Source organism: Triticum dicoccoides, chromosome 6B (assembly GCF_002162155.2).
Source record: "Triticum dicoccoides isolate Atlit2015 ecotype Zavitan chromosome 6B, WEW_v2.0, whole genome shotgun sequence".
Classification (NCBI taxonomy): Eukaryota; Viridiplantae; Streptophyta; class Magnoliopsida; order Poales; family Poaceae; genus Triticum; species Triticum dicoccoides.
In genome coordinates this window covers 590,514,773-590,531,327 of record NC_041391.1, presented here as the reverse complement: position 1 = coordinate 590,531,327, position 16,555 = coordinate 590,514,773, and the positions used below count along the sequence as shown (strand labels likewise).

At 46.9% G+C, this 16,555-nt stretch overlaps 1 protein-coding gene across 2 annotated transcripts; it reads left to right on the top strand.

Annotated features, from left to right (window-relative positions):
- Nucleotides 1–10,708: 10,708 nt before the first annotated feature.
- On the top strand, nucleotides 10,709–15,741 carry LOC119322822. Of its 2 annotated transcripts, XM_037596356.1 has the most exons (5): nucleotides 10,709–10,827; nucleotides 11,124–11,926; nucleotides 13,554–13,670; nucleotides 13,784–14,148; nucleotides 15,278–15,741. In XM_037596356.1, the coding sequence occupies exons 2-5, from the start codon at nucleotides 11,126–11,128 to the stop codon at nucleotides 15,525–15,527; spliced, it is 1,533 nt and encodes a 510-aa protein (XP_037452253.1). In that variant the 5' UTR covers nucleotides 10,709–10,827; nucleotides 11,124–11,125; the 3' UTR covers nucleotides 15,528–15,741. The 2 variants fall into 2 exon arrangements, with proteins under 2 accessions (XP_037452253.1, XP_037452254.1); XM_037596357.1 differs by lacking the exon at nucleotides 10,709–10,827 and having other exon boundaries at nucleotides 10,837–11,926.
- The last annotated feature ends 814 nt before the right edge of the window (nucleotides 15,742–16,555 follow it).

Genomic DNA, 16,555 nt, shown 5'->3' with positions numbered 1-16,555 from the left:
GCCAGGCCATCCCTCTACTCGCCCACACCCCCTGTTATTCTGCAGCGACGGCAGCCTCACACTGCAGCGAACCAGTGAAGCCTCGTACTCCTCTATGCGTGGGCATCCACTGCCGCGTTTTCCCCGGCTCCGCGTCGTCCCCTTCCTAGGCCCCGCCGTCGTCCACCGCCCTGGTGCTCTCAGCGCGGCATGGTCAACGTGGTTAAGGAACGGCTTCCATCGGACGTGGACTGTACGTGGAGAGGCTGACAGCTGGATCCACGGCCGCAGCAAGGAAGTGCCTCCTTATTACGTGCAAAATAACTATTCCTCCACCTGACAGCAGGGACCCACCGGACGGGCCACCGTATTTCACGAAAAAAAATATTTCCCCCTGATTGCTGGGACCCACCAGCTACATCTTCGCAAGCAAGGAAGTGCCTGACAGTCGGGACCCACCTGGTCGAAGCGTACGTAGCATTGTCATTCTGGTCGCGAACGTGTACATACATATATACTGGTGGATGTAGAGGCGCGCACGTGTCGTAGTAGAGGCGTGCACGTAGCATGTACACATACGTACAGCGGCCAGGGTGCAAGAAAGAAAATATGGCCACGTATGTGTACATACGGGCGGGGTCTCGAACGCCTACTCGCGCATATATACGTACGGCCAGGGCTCGTGTACATTGGCTGTGTTGGAACGGAGAAACAACGTCCTCGTCTTGTTCATGGGGAGCCAACCGGCTGGGTAGGAACGGAATGCGTTGTCGTGTTCATTGGGAGGGCTTGGACGGAAGAGGCGATGGAAACAAGGCCTGGCGTACCGCAGAACGGAGGAAACGGACCTCCTACGTTCGGAACGGGGTCCTGTTCATCGGGAGGGGTGTGGCATACTACAAAACGGAGGAAACGGACCTCCTACGGTCGAAACGGGGGTCCTGTTGATCGGGAGGGGTGTGGCGTACCGCAAAACGGAGGAAACGGACCTCCTACGGTCGAAGCGGGGGTCCTGTTGATCAGGAGGGGTGTGGCGTACCGCAAAATGGACAAAACGGACTTGTGTTGGAGCGCTACGGTTGAAATGGGGGTCCTGTTCATCGGGAGGGGTGTGGCGTACCACAAAACGGGACTCCACGGGATACTGTTCATCTCCACCGTCGACCTCCTCCAGCCTCCACGGGCTATTGTTCATCCACCATCGACCTCCTCCAGCCTCCACCTGCGACTGTTCATCCACTGGCTCCTGTTCATCCAGCCTTCACCGTGTGCTACTCCACCGGCTACTATTCAACCACCCCTCTCCACGGGCTCCTGTTCAACCACCCCTCCACGGGCTACTGTTCATCCACCCCTCCACCATCTACTATTCATCCACCCCTCCACGGGGTCGTCCTGTTCATCCAGCCCTCCACACCACGGGGTCCTGTTCATCCAGAGGCAATGCCACCGCTCACTGTTCATCCAACCCCCCTGCTCACTGTTCATCCAGAGAGGCAGCATCCATCGGCTTCAGTTAGCAGCAGTAACGAAGGAATCGCTCGATCGGGTTCAGTTAACAGCCATCGATCGATCGCTCGGGTTCAGCAACGCGTAGCCTGCAATGCAATCGCTCGGGTTCAGTTAGAGACCAACGCCTCACTCGAGTTCAGTTAGAGCCAACGCCTCGCACACACGCGCGTACATGTACAAGAGAAACGCGCATCGCTCGGCCCCCGACCTCCCACCGTAACCGGGAACTCCCCGAAATTTTCCTCCCCCTCACTTCTACCACGGTTTTTTCCGTCATGAACGGCCCAAAGAATGTCATGCAGCTGCATCTCCGGCCCGCCCAGGCGAAAAACCCATTTTCTGTCATAGAAGTAGGAGCCCACCACATCTATGATGATACCGGGTTTTGTCACAATTATCGTCATAGAAGTGTCATATGTATGACAGAATTTTTTTTCGTTCGACCCAAAATGTCATGGATGTGTCTTTTTTTTGTAGTGGCAGCAACTGCGTCACGCTAGTTTGCGTCAGTGCGACCGTCAAATGGTTAGCTTCCACGGAGATTGTCCACATAGATGCTCGTTAGTGAGCAGATTACATGAAAGTTGAAGAGTCAATGCATCTATGCCAACTGGCACACTACCGACCACGTGATCTTCGAGCCCCGATCTGACGACATTGACTGCGTCGCACTAGTTCGCCTTAGTGTGATCGTCAAATGGTCAGCTTTCACAGAGATTGGCAGCATAGATGCTCATTGGTTAGGGGTTTAAATGGGAGCTTAGGAGTCAATACACCTATGCCAGCCGGCACACTACGGACCGCGTGATCTTCGGGCCCCGATCATACGGCAGCGACTGCGTCGTGCTAGTTTGTCTCAGTTCCACCCTCAGATGGTTAGCTTTCACGAAAATTGGTGGCATACATGCTCATTTGTTAGCGGATTACATGGAAGTTGAAGAGTCAATACATTAATTGGATGGTTCTGGAGAAAATTATAATGGTTGCCTTGCATACGTGTGCTGCCTTGATTTTATGAAATTTTCCATCTCACCTTAAATTCTTATATAGAAGGAGTAAATGAAGTTTACATTGGAGAAATATACGATCATACTAATACTAAGTGGCAAAGGAGTAAAGAAGAACCGGTACATATGACCACCAACAAACGGCCAGAACTCAGGAGTAATGGAGGCACGACAAGCAGAGACAACTTGTTCCATCGGTAACCGTCCAAGCTAAACCGTTATCCTTGACAAAGCTCGAAAAAAGAGAAGCCGTACGTGCGCACTACCGGCACACATTTAAGACTCATGCGCATTAACGGCACTACGCATAAAGACAACGCGTTTCACAAATTACCGTTTTTATTAAATGGTTTATCCTCATTGAAACTCACAAAAGAGAAGCCGGATGCGCGCACCACTAACAAACGTCAAGAACATTGTGTCGTCATGTTTAAGCTGTGGGAGTTAGGATTCATAGTCTTTTCCTTATAAATCCATTTTATTATTGAATATATTGCATAAAGGTTGTTAAATTGCAATAGTATAAGGATCAACATGTCTCGGCTCCTTGCCACGAGAGAACGAGACGTGCTAGAATGACTGTGTGTACTTTTTTTAGAAAGTGGGCATGTTTACCCAATCGGGCATAAAATAGACCAGAAAAAATACAGTACTGCCTATATTTCCTCCATGGTGTTTGAATCAGACAGTCGAGCCAGCCGCAGGGTTGAAAAGCGTGAACTGACAAAGGATTTGGGATTCGTAGTTTGCACCAGATGTCCATTGACTCCCCTCCCCGTCGCCCAACACCTATAAACCTCCACCTCCTCACGCCATGGAGTCCACATCAGGCGTGCTCGCTGTCACACCCCATGATAGTCATCCCCTTTCTCGCAACCGAAGGTACACGCACCCCCTCCTCATCTTCATCACCCAAAACTTTGTTTTCAAGCCCACTGCACTATTTTTTCCTATCCCAACATATCGAACATCTCAACTAATACCTTGAAAATTTGATTCTAATATGTTCTAAACTCTGGATGGCAGAAATTATAAGGTACTGCATTCTGAACACCAACTCACCGTTTTTAAATCATTTTTCTAACCAGTCGATCATTTTTTCGTGACACCAAACATTTTATATGACACTACGAACCATCCCAAAAAATAGACATGTGTAGTGACACCCAAATGCGTCGCCAAAAATCAGGCCAGGACGTCGTCAAAGCTGGCTAGGGCGCTGCCCCGAGAGGAAAACACCCCGTGATGGTGGACCGTCACAGAAAATAATTTTAGGTGACCGTTCCTGTTTCATCACTAGATCTTTTGTCATTGAATAAAGAAAAACTTGTAGTGAACAGAGTCTACAAGAATAAAGTTGCATAGTAGACAAGGGGCGATGATGGCGGCGCACCTTCATCTCGCTTCAGTGCTTCTGGTCCTCACTAGGTGGTCTACGAATCTGGATGTAATTTTTTATTATTTCTGATGCTCGTTGTGAAGGAAATATGCCCTAGAGGCAATAATAAAGTTGTTATTTATATTTCCTTATATCATGATAAATGTTTATTATTCATGCTAGAATTGTATTAACCAGAAACTTAGTACATGTGTGAATACATAGACAAAACAAAGTGTCGTAAGTATGTCTCTACTTGACTAAGCTCATTAATCAAAGATGGCTATGTTTCCTGACTATAGACATGTGTTGTCATTTGATGAACGGGATCACATCATTAGAGAATGATGTGATGGACAAGACCCACCCATTAGCTTAGCATTATGATCGTTATAGTTTCACTACTACTGCTTTCTGTTGGGGAACGTAGTAATTTCAAAAAAAATCCTACGCACACGCAAGATCATGGTGATGCATAGCAACGAGAGGGGAGAGTAATGTCCATGTACCCTCATAGACCGTAAGCGGAAGTGTTATGACAACGCGGTTGATGTAGTCGTACGTCTTCACGATCCGACCGATCCAAGTACAGAACGTACGGCACCTCCGAGTTCAGCACACGTTCAGCTCGATGACGATCCCCGGACTCCGATCCAGCAAAGTGTCGGGGATGAGTTCCGTCAGCACGACGGCGTGGTGACGATGATGATGTTCTACCGGCGCAGGGCTTCACCTAAGCTTCACGACGATATGACCGAGGTGGAATATGGTGGAGGGGGGCACCGCACACGACTAAGGAACGATCACGTAGATCAACTTGTGTGTTCTAGGGTGCCCTCCTGCCCCCGTATATAAAGGAGGGAGGGGGAGGTGCGGCCGGCCCCCAAGGGGTGCGCCTGGAGGAGTCCTACTCCCACCGGGAGTAGGACTCCCCCCTCTTGCCTTGGTGGAGAAGGAAAGGGGGAGGCGAAAGAGGAAAGGGGGGCGCCGCCCCCCTCCTTGTCCTATTCGGACTAGGGGGAGAGGGGGCGCACGGCCTGCCCTGGCCGGCCCTCCTCTTCTCCCTCATGGCCCATCTAGGCCCAATAACCCCCGGGGGGGTTCCGGTAACCCCCCGGTACTCCGGAAAAATTCCGATTTTTCCCGGAATGTTTCCGATATCCAAATATAGGCTTCCAATATATCAATCTTTATGTCTTGACCATTTCAAGACTCCTCTTCATGTCCTAGATCACCACCGGGACTCCGAACAACCTTCGGTACATCAAAATATATAAACTCATAATAAAACTGTCATCGTAACATTAAGCGTGCGGACCCTACGGGTTCGAGAACTATGTAGACATGACCTAGAACTATTCTTGGTCAATAACCAATAGCGGAACCTGGATGCTCATATTGGCTCCTACATATTCTACGAAGATCTTTATCGGTCAAACCGCATAACAGCATATGTTGTTCCCTTTGTCATCGGTATGTTACTTGCCCGAGATTCGATCGTCGGTATCTAATACCTAGTTCAATCTCGTTACCGGCAAGTCTCTTTACTCGTTACGTAATGCATCATTCTATAACTAACTCATTAGCTACATTGCTTGCAAGGCTTATAGTGATGTGCATTACCGAGAGGGCCCAGAGATACCTCTCCGACAATCGGAGTGACAAAACCGAATCTCGAAATACGCCAACCCAACATGTACCTTTGGAGACACCTGTAGTACTCCTTTATAATCACCCAGCTACGTTGTGACGTTTGGTAGCACCCAAAGTGTTCCTCCGGTAAACGGGAGTTGCATAATCTCATAGTTACAGGAACATGTATAAGTCATGAAGAAAGCAATAGCAATATACTAAACGATCAAGTGCTAGGCTAACGGAATGGGTCATGTCAATCACATCATTCTCCTAATGATGTGATCCCATTAATCAAATGACAACACATGTCTATGGTTAGGAAACATAACCATCTTTGATTAATGAGCTAGTCAAGTAGAGGCATACTAGTGACTATATGTTTGTCTATGTATTCACACATGTATCATGTTTCCGGTTAATACAATTTTAGCATGAATAATAAACATTTATCATGATATGAGGAAATAAATAATAACTTTATTATTGCCTCTAGGGCATATTTCCTTCACTTTCTTCATGACTTATACATGTTCCTCAGACTATGAGATTATGCAACTCCTGAATACCGAAGGAACACCTTGTGTGCTATCAAACATCACAACGTAACTGGGTGATTATAAAAATGCTCTACAGGTGTCTCCGAAGGTGTTTGTTGGGTTGGCATAGATCGAGATTAGGATTTGTCACTTTGTGTTTCGGAGAGATATCTCTGGGCCCTCTCGGTAATGCTCATCACTATAAGCCTTGCAAGCAATGTGACTAATGAGTTAGTTGCGGGATGAAGCATTACAGAACGAGTAAAGAGACTTGCTGGTAACGGGATTGAAGTAGGTATGATGATACCGACGATCGAATCTTGGGCAAGTAACATACCGATGACAAACGGAATAACGTATGTTGTTATGCGGTTTGACCGACAAAGCTTCGTAGAATATGTAGGAGCCAATATGAGAATCCAGGTTCCGGGTTATTGATCGGAGATGTGTCTCGATCATGCCTACATAGTTCTCAAACCCGTAGGGTCCGCACGCTTAACGTTCGATGACGATTTGTATTATGAGTTATGTGTTTTTGATGACCGAAGTTTGTTCGGAGTCCCGGATGAGATCACGGACGTGACAAGGAGTATCGAAATGGTCGATACATAAAGATTGATATATTAGAAGGCTATGTTCGGACACCGGAAAGGTTTCGGAAAGGTTCGGGCATTTTTCGGAGTATCGGGAGGTTACCGGAACCCTCCAGGGGATTAATGGGTCTTATGGGCTTTAGTGGAAAAGGAGAGGAGGGCCGCAGGGTGGCCCCCCCATGGCTGGTCCGAATTGGACTAGGAGGGCGCCCCCCACCCTCTTTCATTCTCCCTCTCTCCCTCTCTTGAAAAAGGAACGGGACTCCAACTAGGATTGGGAATCCTAGTTGGACTCCCCCTATAGGCACGCCCCTCCTAGGCCGGCCTCCTCCTCCTCCCTCCTTTATATACGGGGGCAGGGGGCACCCCAAAGCACAACAGTTGTTCTCTTAGCCGTGTGTGGTGCCTTCCTCCATAGTTTAACACCTCGGTTATATCGTCGTAATGCTTAGGCGAAGCCTTGGGCCGGTAACATCACTAACACCGTCGCACGCCGTCGTGCCGACGGAACTCTCTCTCTCGTCCTCAACTAGATCAAGAGCTCGAGGGACGTCATCATGCTGAACACAGAGGTGCCGTACGTTCGGTACTTGGATCGGTTGGATCGTGAAGACGTTCGACTACATCATCCGCGTTACTAAACGCTTCCGCTTTTGGTCTACGAGGGTACGTAGACACACTCTCCTGTCTCGTTGCTATGCATCTCCTAGATAGATCTTGCGTGATCGTAGGAAAATTTTGAATTACTACGTTCCCCAACACGTTGTACTACCATGATTAAAGAGGAATATATAGGAAGTTTTTTTAAAAAAAACTAGTTGCCTTGTTTATAGTTTTTATTTTTATTACAACCATGAAAAGGATCAGGCCCAACTAGCTTATCTGCTACCTAGTTTCCCCTACTTACTGCATCTATATCATATACTTCCCTAAAATAAAAATAAAAACTTAAACTTGCATCTTGATTGTAATAAAATTGTCATGACTGCACAAATGAATTTGTCATAAAAGTAATGGTATCCTTTTGGACTTAGGTAATCATGAAGTTGAAGAAAACTTGATTAGAAAATTTCCGTGCAGATTGTAACCAAATTTGCCATGATCATTAAATAAAAAGATTTGCCATGTTGACAATAATAAAATTTCCATGGTAACACTAATGAATTTGCCATAAAATGCTAATGTTAGTTTGCGGACTGAGATTATCGTGCTGCCACCCACCGCTCGTGCCGCCGTCCACCAACATGTTGCCGCCCATGCCGTTGCCTCTCGCCGAGCTGCCATGCCGCCCCTCCTCGGTGGCCACCTCGCGTCTGCGTCGCCACCCGCGGCCATGCTGCCTCGTGCAGGCGACCACCAAACTGTCTCACGCCAACAAAGATCATAAAGAAGAAGCCGTACATAAGACCACCAACAAACGGCCAAAACTCAAGAGCAATGAAGGCGTGACAGGTAAAGGCAACTTGTTCCACCGGTAACCGTCCAATCTAAACCGTTATTCTCCAAAAAGCTTAGAAAAAGGGAAGCCGTACGTGCGCACTACCGGCACACATTTAAGACTCATGAGCAGGAACAGCACTACGCATAAAGACATCATGTTTTTTTTTGCAGGTCAAGACATCATGTTTCACAGATAACTGTTTTCATTAAACCATTTATCGTCATCAAAACTCATAGAAGTGAAGTCGTACGTGCACACCACTAACAAACGTCAAGAACAGTGCGTCGCCATGTTTAAGCTGCGGGAGCCAGGATCCGTAGTCTTTTCCTTACGAATCCATTTGATTTGATTGTTGAATATACTGCATAAAGGTTGTTAAGTTGCAATAGTATAAGGATCCACAGGTCCTGGCTCCTTGCCACAAGAAAGAGAACGAGACGTGCTACTAGGACGAGTGTGTGTGTCCTTTTTTCGGAAAGTGGGCATGTTTATCCAATCGGGCATAAAATAGACCGTGAAAAATACTGCCTATATTTCCTCCACGGCGTTTGATCCAGACAGTCGAGCCGGCTGTAGGGTCGAAAAGCGTTGAACCGGCAAAGGATTTGTTGGGGTCCGCAGTCCGCACCGGATGTCCATCAACTCGCTGGTGGGTGTCACGCGTGCCACTCTTTGCGAAAGAAATGAAGAGAAGATGAGGGAAGCGACGTCAAGTAGCACCGGTAGATTCCATAGCGCGACAGAGATGGCGATGGTGACCACACGTAATGGACCCCTATAGCAACTGTTGAATGGAAGGATCGAGCAATCGTAGCCTAGGTCAAGCTCGGTGGTGAGCTAAACCCACATCAAGCACGAGTAACGAGGTCAACCATGACAACAAGTAGTCATGGCGGAGTCAGATGCTAATGGCACACAACCCACGACGAAGACTAGAGGAGACAAGGGAGCGACAATGACCAACACAAGCAGACTCCAGAACGCGACGGAGATGAAGGTGGCAATTTGACGCATCACACTCCTACCATAACCGGGGGATGGAGGGGTCGATTGCCCCTAGACATGGTCGAGCTTGATAGTGAGCATCCACCAAAACCGAGATCACCCGCGGGGCAGCAAGATCAGTCGCGTCGGCCAGCAGTCGCAACTGAGACCATCACACGACGGGGGAGGCGAGGAAGTAGCTATCCAGGAGACATGTGGGGATTTGAACGAACATGGCAACTCCTCTTGGAAATGGCCTCTCCCAACGAGAGGATAACCATGGTGAATTTGCAATTTCCCCTTCTTCCTGACTGATCTATGCCAACTGGCAGACTACGGACCGCGTGATCTTCACACCCCAATCTAACGGTAGCGATTGTGTTGCGCCAGTTCGCCCCAGTGCGATCGTCAAATGGTTAGCTTTCATGGAGGTTGGCGGCATAGTTGCTCGTCGGTTAGTGGATTACACGGGAGCTGAAGAGTCAATACATCTATGCCAGTTGGCGTATTACAGACCGCATGATCTTCGCGCCCTGATCCGACGATAGCGATTGCGTCGCGCTAGTTCGCCTCAGTGCGACCATCAGATGGTTAGCTTTCACGAAGATTGGCGGCATACGTGCTCGTTGGTTAACGGATTGCATGGGAGCTGAAGAGTTAATACATTAATTGAATGGTTTTGAAGAAAATTATAAGGGTTGCCTTGCATACGTGTGCTGCCTTGATTTTGCAAAATTGTCCATCTCACCTTAAATTTCCATATAGGAGTAGATGAAGTTTACATTGAAAAAACATACGGCACACTAATAATAAGCGATCAAATGAGTATCTCTGTCATTAAGCTTTGGCCCTAGGAAATGTTGTTGACATTGCTATATTTATAAGCTTTACGCTACTAGATATAGGCATCATGACCATTATAATCAAACTGTTTACTCTAAACAAAGATCATAAAGAAGAAGCCGTACATAAGACCACCAACAAACGGCCAAAACTCAAGAGCAATGAAGGCGTGACAGGTAAAGGCAACTTGTTCCACCGGTAACCGTCCAATCTAAACCGTTATTTTCCACAAAGCTCAGAAAAAGGGAAGCCGTACGTGCGCACTACCGGCACACATTTAAGACTCATGAGCAGGAACAGCACTACGCATAAAGACATCTTTTTTTTTTTTTGCGGGTCAAGACATCATGTTTCATAGATAACTGTTTTCATTAAACCATTTATCGTCATCAAAACTCATAGAAGTGAAGTCGTACGTGCGCACCACTAACAAACGTCAAGAACAGTGCGTCGCCATGTTTAAGCTGCGGGAGCCAGGATCCGTAGTCTTTTCCTTACGAATCCATTTGATTTGATTGTTGAATATACTGCATAAAGGTTGTTAAGTTGCAATAGTATAAGGATCCACAGGTCCTGGCTCCTTGCCACAAGAAAGAGAACGAGACGTGCTACTAGGACGAGTGTGTGTGTCCTTTTTTCGGAAAGTGGGCATGTTTACCCAATCGGGCATAAAATAGACCGTGAAAAATACTGCCTATATTTCCTCCACGGCGTTTGATCCAGACAGTCGAGCCGGCTGTAGGGTCGAAAAGCGTTGAACCGGCAAAGGATTTGTTGGGGTCCGCAGTCCGCACCGGATGTCCATCGACTCCCCTCCCTGTCTCCCCACACCTATAAACCCCCACCCCTGACGCAGCGGAGGCCACATCAGGCCCGCCGTGACATCCCCTGACAGTCTTCCCCTTTCTCGCTACCGAAGGTACGCGCACCCGCTCCTCGCCTCCGTCATCCAGACCTGGATTTCAGTTACCACTTCCTCAATTCTCCCTGCATCGTAGCCGGTCGCAAGCCCTACCGATCGACGAGATCGAGCCGAGCGATTGCCTAGCCCGTGCCCGTACTCAGTTCGATCTTTGCGAGTAGATTCAGCGCCGCTCAGTTCGGTTTTCGCGAGTAGATTCAGCGCAGCTCAGTTCGATTTTTTTACGAGTAGATTCAGCAAAGTTTTTCTGAATTTTCGTGGCAATTTTTCCCTGATCTGGCCGCTCCAATCAGCCATGGTGAAGGAGGCGCCCACCACACCGAGCGCCAAGGGCAAGGGCAAGGGCGCCGCGTCCGCCTCCGCGCCGACGCCGCCGTCCAAGTCCGCCCCCGGATCGGCCAGGCGCAAGAGGGTGTATAAGAAGAAGAAGGCCGATCCGGAGAAGAAGAAGGCGGCCGCCGCCGCTGCAGTCGCGGCCTCCGCCGACGCACCTGCTTCGGGGCCCACGCCGGTGGTTCCCGCTCCGGCCGACGTCGGGGCTTCGGCCGCCCTTGTGGTCGCCGAGAACGGCGGCGCTGATGGGAAGATGGTCGCCAAGGCCAACGGTGATGGCGATAAGTCCGTCGCCAAGGCCAACGGTGATGGCGATAAGTCCGTCGCCGAGAACAAGGGTGATGGCAGTAAGTCCGTCGCCGAGAACAAGGGTGATGGCAGTAAGATGGGCAGTGGGAACAGCAGTGCTGACAGGAAGAGGGGCAGGAAGGATAAGATGAGGGGGAGGGCGAAGGGGGAAGGACAGGGGAGGGTGAACCCGAAGGTGGAGGAGAAGGAGAAGAAGGACGATGCAGTGGGGGAGGAGAGGGGCAGTGCTGGGTTTATCTTCATGTGCAGCGCAAAGACGAAGCCGGAGTGCTTCCAGAACAGTGTGTTTGGCTTGCCCAAGGGGAAGATAGATGTGGTGGAGAAGATCCGACCAGGGGCGAAGCTGTTCCTGTATGACTTTGACCTGAAGCTTCTCTATGGGGTGTACAAGGCAACGGCAAGAGGAGGGATGGATCTTGTGCGACGTGCGTTCAATGGGAAATTCCCTGCTCAGGTAATTCTTGGTCATTGTTTGTGTGTGTATGGTCCATTCTTATGGTAGTAGAGGTATATCACCTGTCCTGAAGGTATTGTGTGCTAAATCGTATGGTTAGGGTATGTAAAAAGCCTCACAAGTTAATACCGCAGACAATGGCCTGATAGGGTTTTCTGATTGATCCTTTGAGAAGGCTCATTAGTTATGTGTTGAAATTCATGTGAGTTCGATGGCATGCAAACTCGAAGTTTGGATATGCGTGTATGCTTATTGAAGTGAAAACGACATATTTTTCTTGTCTCGCTTGGCAACTTTCTACGTCATTAAACTTAAAATAGTTATTTTTGCTAAATCTATATTTCCTTACAAGGCTTGTGCTTTAAATTTTTTTCATAATGAATCGGAATGGTTACTAGTGAGCACTAATTCTTATTTTAGTTTCCTTGATCATTAAATGTCCATGGCGGTCTAGCATTGATCATGTGGGAGTTGTCATTTGTTGCGTCAGTAAGTATTTGCTAAAGTAGCACAGGGTGCAAAGGTCGTGGTATATTGGAGCACATCCTAGCATACATGATGTTACGTGGCAAAGGGTGAGGTGGAAGTCTTCTTGAAATGATGGTAGATAGAACACCTCTGATCAAGTTAGGAAACACACATGATCTTTTCATGAGAGAATGCCACATGTCCGAACTATTTTTAATTAATAGAGGCAAAGTAAACCATTTGTTCCCTTCAAAGTGTGTTGATTTCTGTTAAGAAGTTATATGTGTTGCACTTTGCACAGTAACCAAATTAATGGTGATCTCAGGCTAAGTAGAAAGAAATAGCTGTTCATCTTTGAGTTTCTGGCCTAATCTTTTTTGGTAATTAGCTCAATAGTTTGTCTGACCTTCAGAAGAAAAATCGGCGGATGACCTTACACGCTTACACCCATGTTTGTAATGATATACCTAGCGAAACATATTAATTCTGAGTACTGGTAGATGGCAAGGATTAATTGTGTGGAGGGAGCGAGTAAAATGGTATTGGAACATGCGTATGCAAACACTACTGATCATCTATAATCCCTTGTGAAAGCAATATTATGCAAACAGTACTGATCATCTATAATCCCTTGTGAAAGCAATATTATGCACAGATCTCTATAATAGAGCTATGGGTGTGTTTGGTTTGAGCCCAACATCACCAAAAGTTTGCTAGCCAAAATATTGGCTAAGGTTTTGGTTGCCCGTGTTTTGGCCAATTTTGGCAAAAAAAAATTGGACTAGAGCACTTGGACATTCCAAAATATTTGGCAACCATCCAAGCAAGAGCCAAAATTTTGGCTATGACCAAAAAGGTTGGTATGGTTGGTTTTGTCACCAAAACACACCCTATGTTTGCCGTGGAATTCTAATTTCTCTTTATATCCCATGTTGATTAATTTGCATTGTTATATTTTGTGTTTGCCAAAATCTATGGTGATCTTGGTTCTTTTAATATCTTCTATATATCCATTTAGTGTGGGATGTTTTAGACTTGGAAAGCTAACATGGAGCTTCTTTTAGCATTGTTTTCATCTTTCATGAAGATGAATGATAGGTCAATGGAGATGATACTAAGGACAGTTTATTGTTTTAACTAATTTGTGCGCTTGATGCAGGTCAAATTCAGGATTGATAAAGATTGTCTTCCGCTTACTGAGAGTAGTTTCAAGCATGCCATTAAGGAGAACTACAATTCAAAGGGAAAATTCACCCAAGAGCTCAATTCTAGACAAGTAAGCCATGACAATTATTCTAAATTGTGTAATTTGAAATGTATCCAAAACTGAAATAAAACTAAAATAACATTTTGCATGTTCATGATGTAATTTATGGTTCTATTTTGTAGGTCCGTAAGCTACTAGCACTATACAAGCCAGTTAACATACATCGGCCATCTTCCCAACATGTTCAAGAAGTTCGTCGGACAAACCGTGTTGAGGGGCGCATGCCTCACTATGTTGAAGAAAGGCGACAGCCATATGATTATGAAGAAAGGCGGCTGCCACGACATCATGAAGAAATGCAACACCCACAATTTGTTGAAGGAAGGAGATTAGCCTATGATTATGAAGAAAGAAGGCCATCACTCCATGTTGAGGAAATTCGACGCCCACAGTTTGTTGAAGAAGTTCAGCCACCTACATACTATCATGTTGCTCCTGCTCCTCATGGTTCTTACCATCCACATCAAGCTAATGTCATTTATGAAAGGTGAGTGGTCATTATCTTATGTTCGTATATTGTAATTGTGTGCTAATTTCATTTATTATAACAGAAAATATTTTTAATTAATATATTTTCAAGCATGGCAGTCAATTTAATAGTACAATTTTTTGGTTGCTTCCTAATTGAATTATGAGCAGGGAACATAGCTTTTCACCATATTTTCGTCCATTTTATGAAAGTATGTTTGAAATTGATGTTTAATTATGAAATTATTAGAAGGTCGTAATTCTTTTGTAATCCTTTAGCGGGGCACTTTGTTACTCTCTGAATGCAGAATTTCTCCCACCAACTATTCGTTCAATGGGTTGTTTCTGTGGATTCTTTAGTTTGGCGCTGAGTGTAAGATAGCTAACCAATTCACCTCTTTCTAAAAGATATATGATTGATAACTGTAGACTATTTTGATTCATATAAGAGTGATAATTACCCTAGTAAAGGCTGTTTTATGAGAATCTGGGATTTCATTTCAGAAGAAAAGAACTATTGAATCTAGGAGACTTGTTCATTCTTTCCAAAAGTTTGTCTGACCCATCAAGGAAAGGGTTACTGCACTGGAGGCCCCTACAATTTAGGGACCTTACTGGCACTTCATTTTACATGCTCATGGTCCTCAATTTTCTCTTTTTAGAAAGAAGTTTAGCCTCATGTCAGAACCTTTCCATCATGATTCTAGAATTTGCGTACAGTATTTGTTAGGCAATTAATTATGAACAGACTAAAACATTTAGGAACAAAAAGCAAAATTGACATGTATTACATCTGTTCCGAAATATAAGTCACTGGGGGAGTTCAGTTTACACTCCCCCAACAAATTATATTTAGGAACAGAGGGAGTATTAATATTTCAAGATGTAGTTGAATGTGTTTTTGACATCTGTGGAAATAACACCGAGCCTGCTTTAAGGTTTATATCATGTTGTCTTGATGATTGCGGTCTTGTACAAGTGTAAACCGTGCATTACAACAAAAAATGTTTTGATTTAATTGTTAGCTAATCATGTACTCCCTCCGTAAAGAAATATAAGAAACGCTCTTATATTTCTTTACGAAGGGAGTAGATATGCTCGGATGCTTGATGAATTCTGACCTTGTTGAACTACAATTCTGCTCCCAGGGCTCCAGGTGATCCCGCTAGCAGGGTGGATCCATTCCTTCCAAGAGACTACAGGCTGCCGCCACAGGAGGTAGCCGCGCACCCCAGCTACGCTGACGAGATCTACCGTGGTGCTGCTTACCCAGCCGCTCAGGACCCGTCCTACGCGGCCAGGCCCGCTGCTTACCCGGCAAACCTCCAGGGGCCTGCTGCTTCAAGGGTGCCGGTGTCCTCCCTCTACTCGTTCGCCGGAGCACCGGCGTACAGATGATCGCTACAGCGGCTGCTCTGAAATCGGTCCTGACCAGCATGATTCGCTGGTTGGTGGTGTAGCTAGCGTCGTCTTCTGATACATACTGTAGTCGTTTGTTGGATACCTGACTTGGATGTCGTTTGCCACAAGTGTGGTACTGGAACGTGTCGTTTGCCACAAGTGTGGTGCTGGAACGTGTCGTTCGCTGTTAAACAAGTGACTTTCCTGACAAGTGCTGCCGTGGTCTTGCAAGTGTGGTCTGTTTTGTGATGAATCTCGGTAGTTGGTAGTGCGTAGCAAATCGGTATGGTCTACTTTGTGATGTGATGAATCTCGGTAGTTGGTAGTGCGTAGAAACTCGGTAGATTTCATCTTCTTCGAAGTTTAATACTCCCTTCGTTCCTAAATATAGCATGTCTTTCTAGATATTCTAATATACGCTACATATATATGGATGTATTTTAGAGTGTAGATTCACTCATTTTGCTTCTTATGTGGTCTATATTGAAATATCTAAAAAAAATTATATTTAGAAACGGAGGGCGTAATTCCTGGTCAAGTCCTCCAGGCAGGAGGGAGGGAATCTTCTATAGCTCATCAGGGTCTCGAGCACATAGCCTGGCCGGCCGGGTAAAGCCAGCGGAGGAGTCAAAAGATCAACGCCGGCGAAAAGGAAGGGACTAGCTCGGGCTACCGCTCCACGCTGGGAGGAAGAAAAATCTACCTGTACACGATTTTTGACGCGAAAATCCAGAGAAACTTCCCGTGAGGGCTGAGGGGTACACCCGTACGCCACACCATCACCGTTGGGGCCGTGGATCCACACGGTGGCGTACACGTACGCGCTCGCTCGCTCGCGCGGGCCGTTTGATAACCTCCGGCCCCGCTGCGGGATGCGGCCAGCGCCCGTCCCCTCGTCTCCTCCCCCCTCCCTCCCTGTCGTCGCACGGACCGACGGCGACGGCCGGGCCCCGCCCGCCCGCCGGGCCACCGCGCCTATATTCCAGCCTCCCCTCTCCCTCCCACCCGCCTCCCTCCAGCGCAGC

Excerpts from the sequence above, each read along its gene's own strand:
- LOC119322822 (XM_037596356.1), top strand. The coding sequence starts at position 11,126 with ATGGTGAAGGAGGCGCCCACCACACCGAGCGCCAAGGGCAAGGGCAAG. Across the intron at positions 11,927-13,553 it reads ATGGGAAATTCCCTGCTCAG|GTCAAATTCAGGATTGATAA; the intron begins GTAATTCTTGGT and ends CGCTTGATGCAG. Across the intron at positions 13,671-13,783 it reads AAGAGCTCAATTCTAGACAA|GTCCGTAAGCTACTAGCACT; the intron begins GTAAGCCATGAC and ends TCTATTTTGTAG.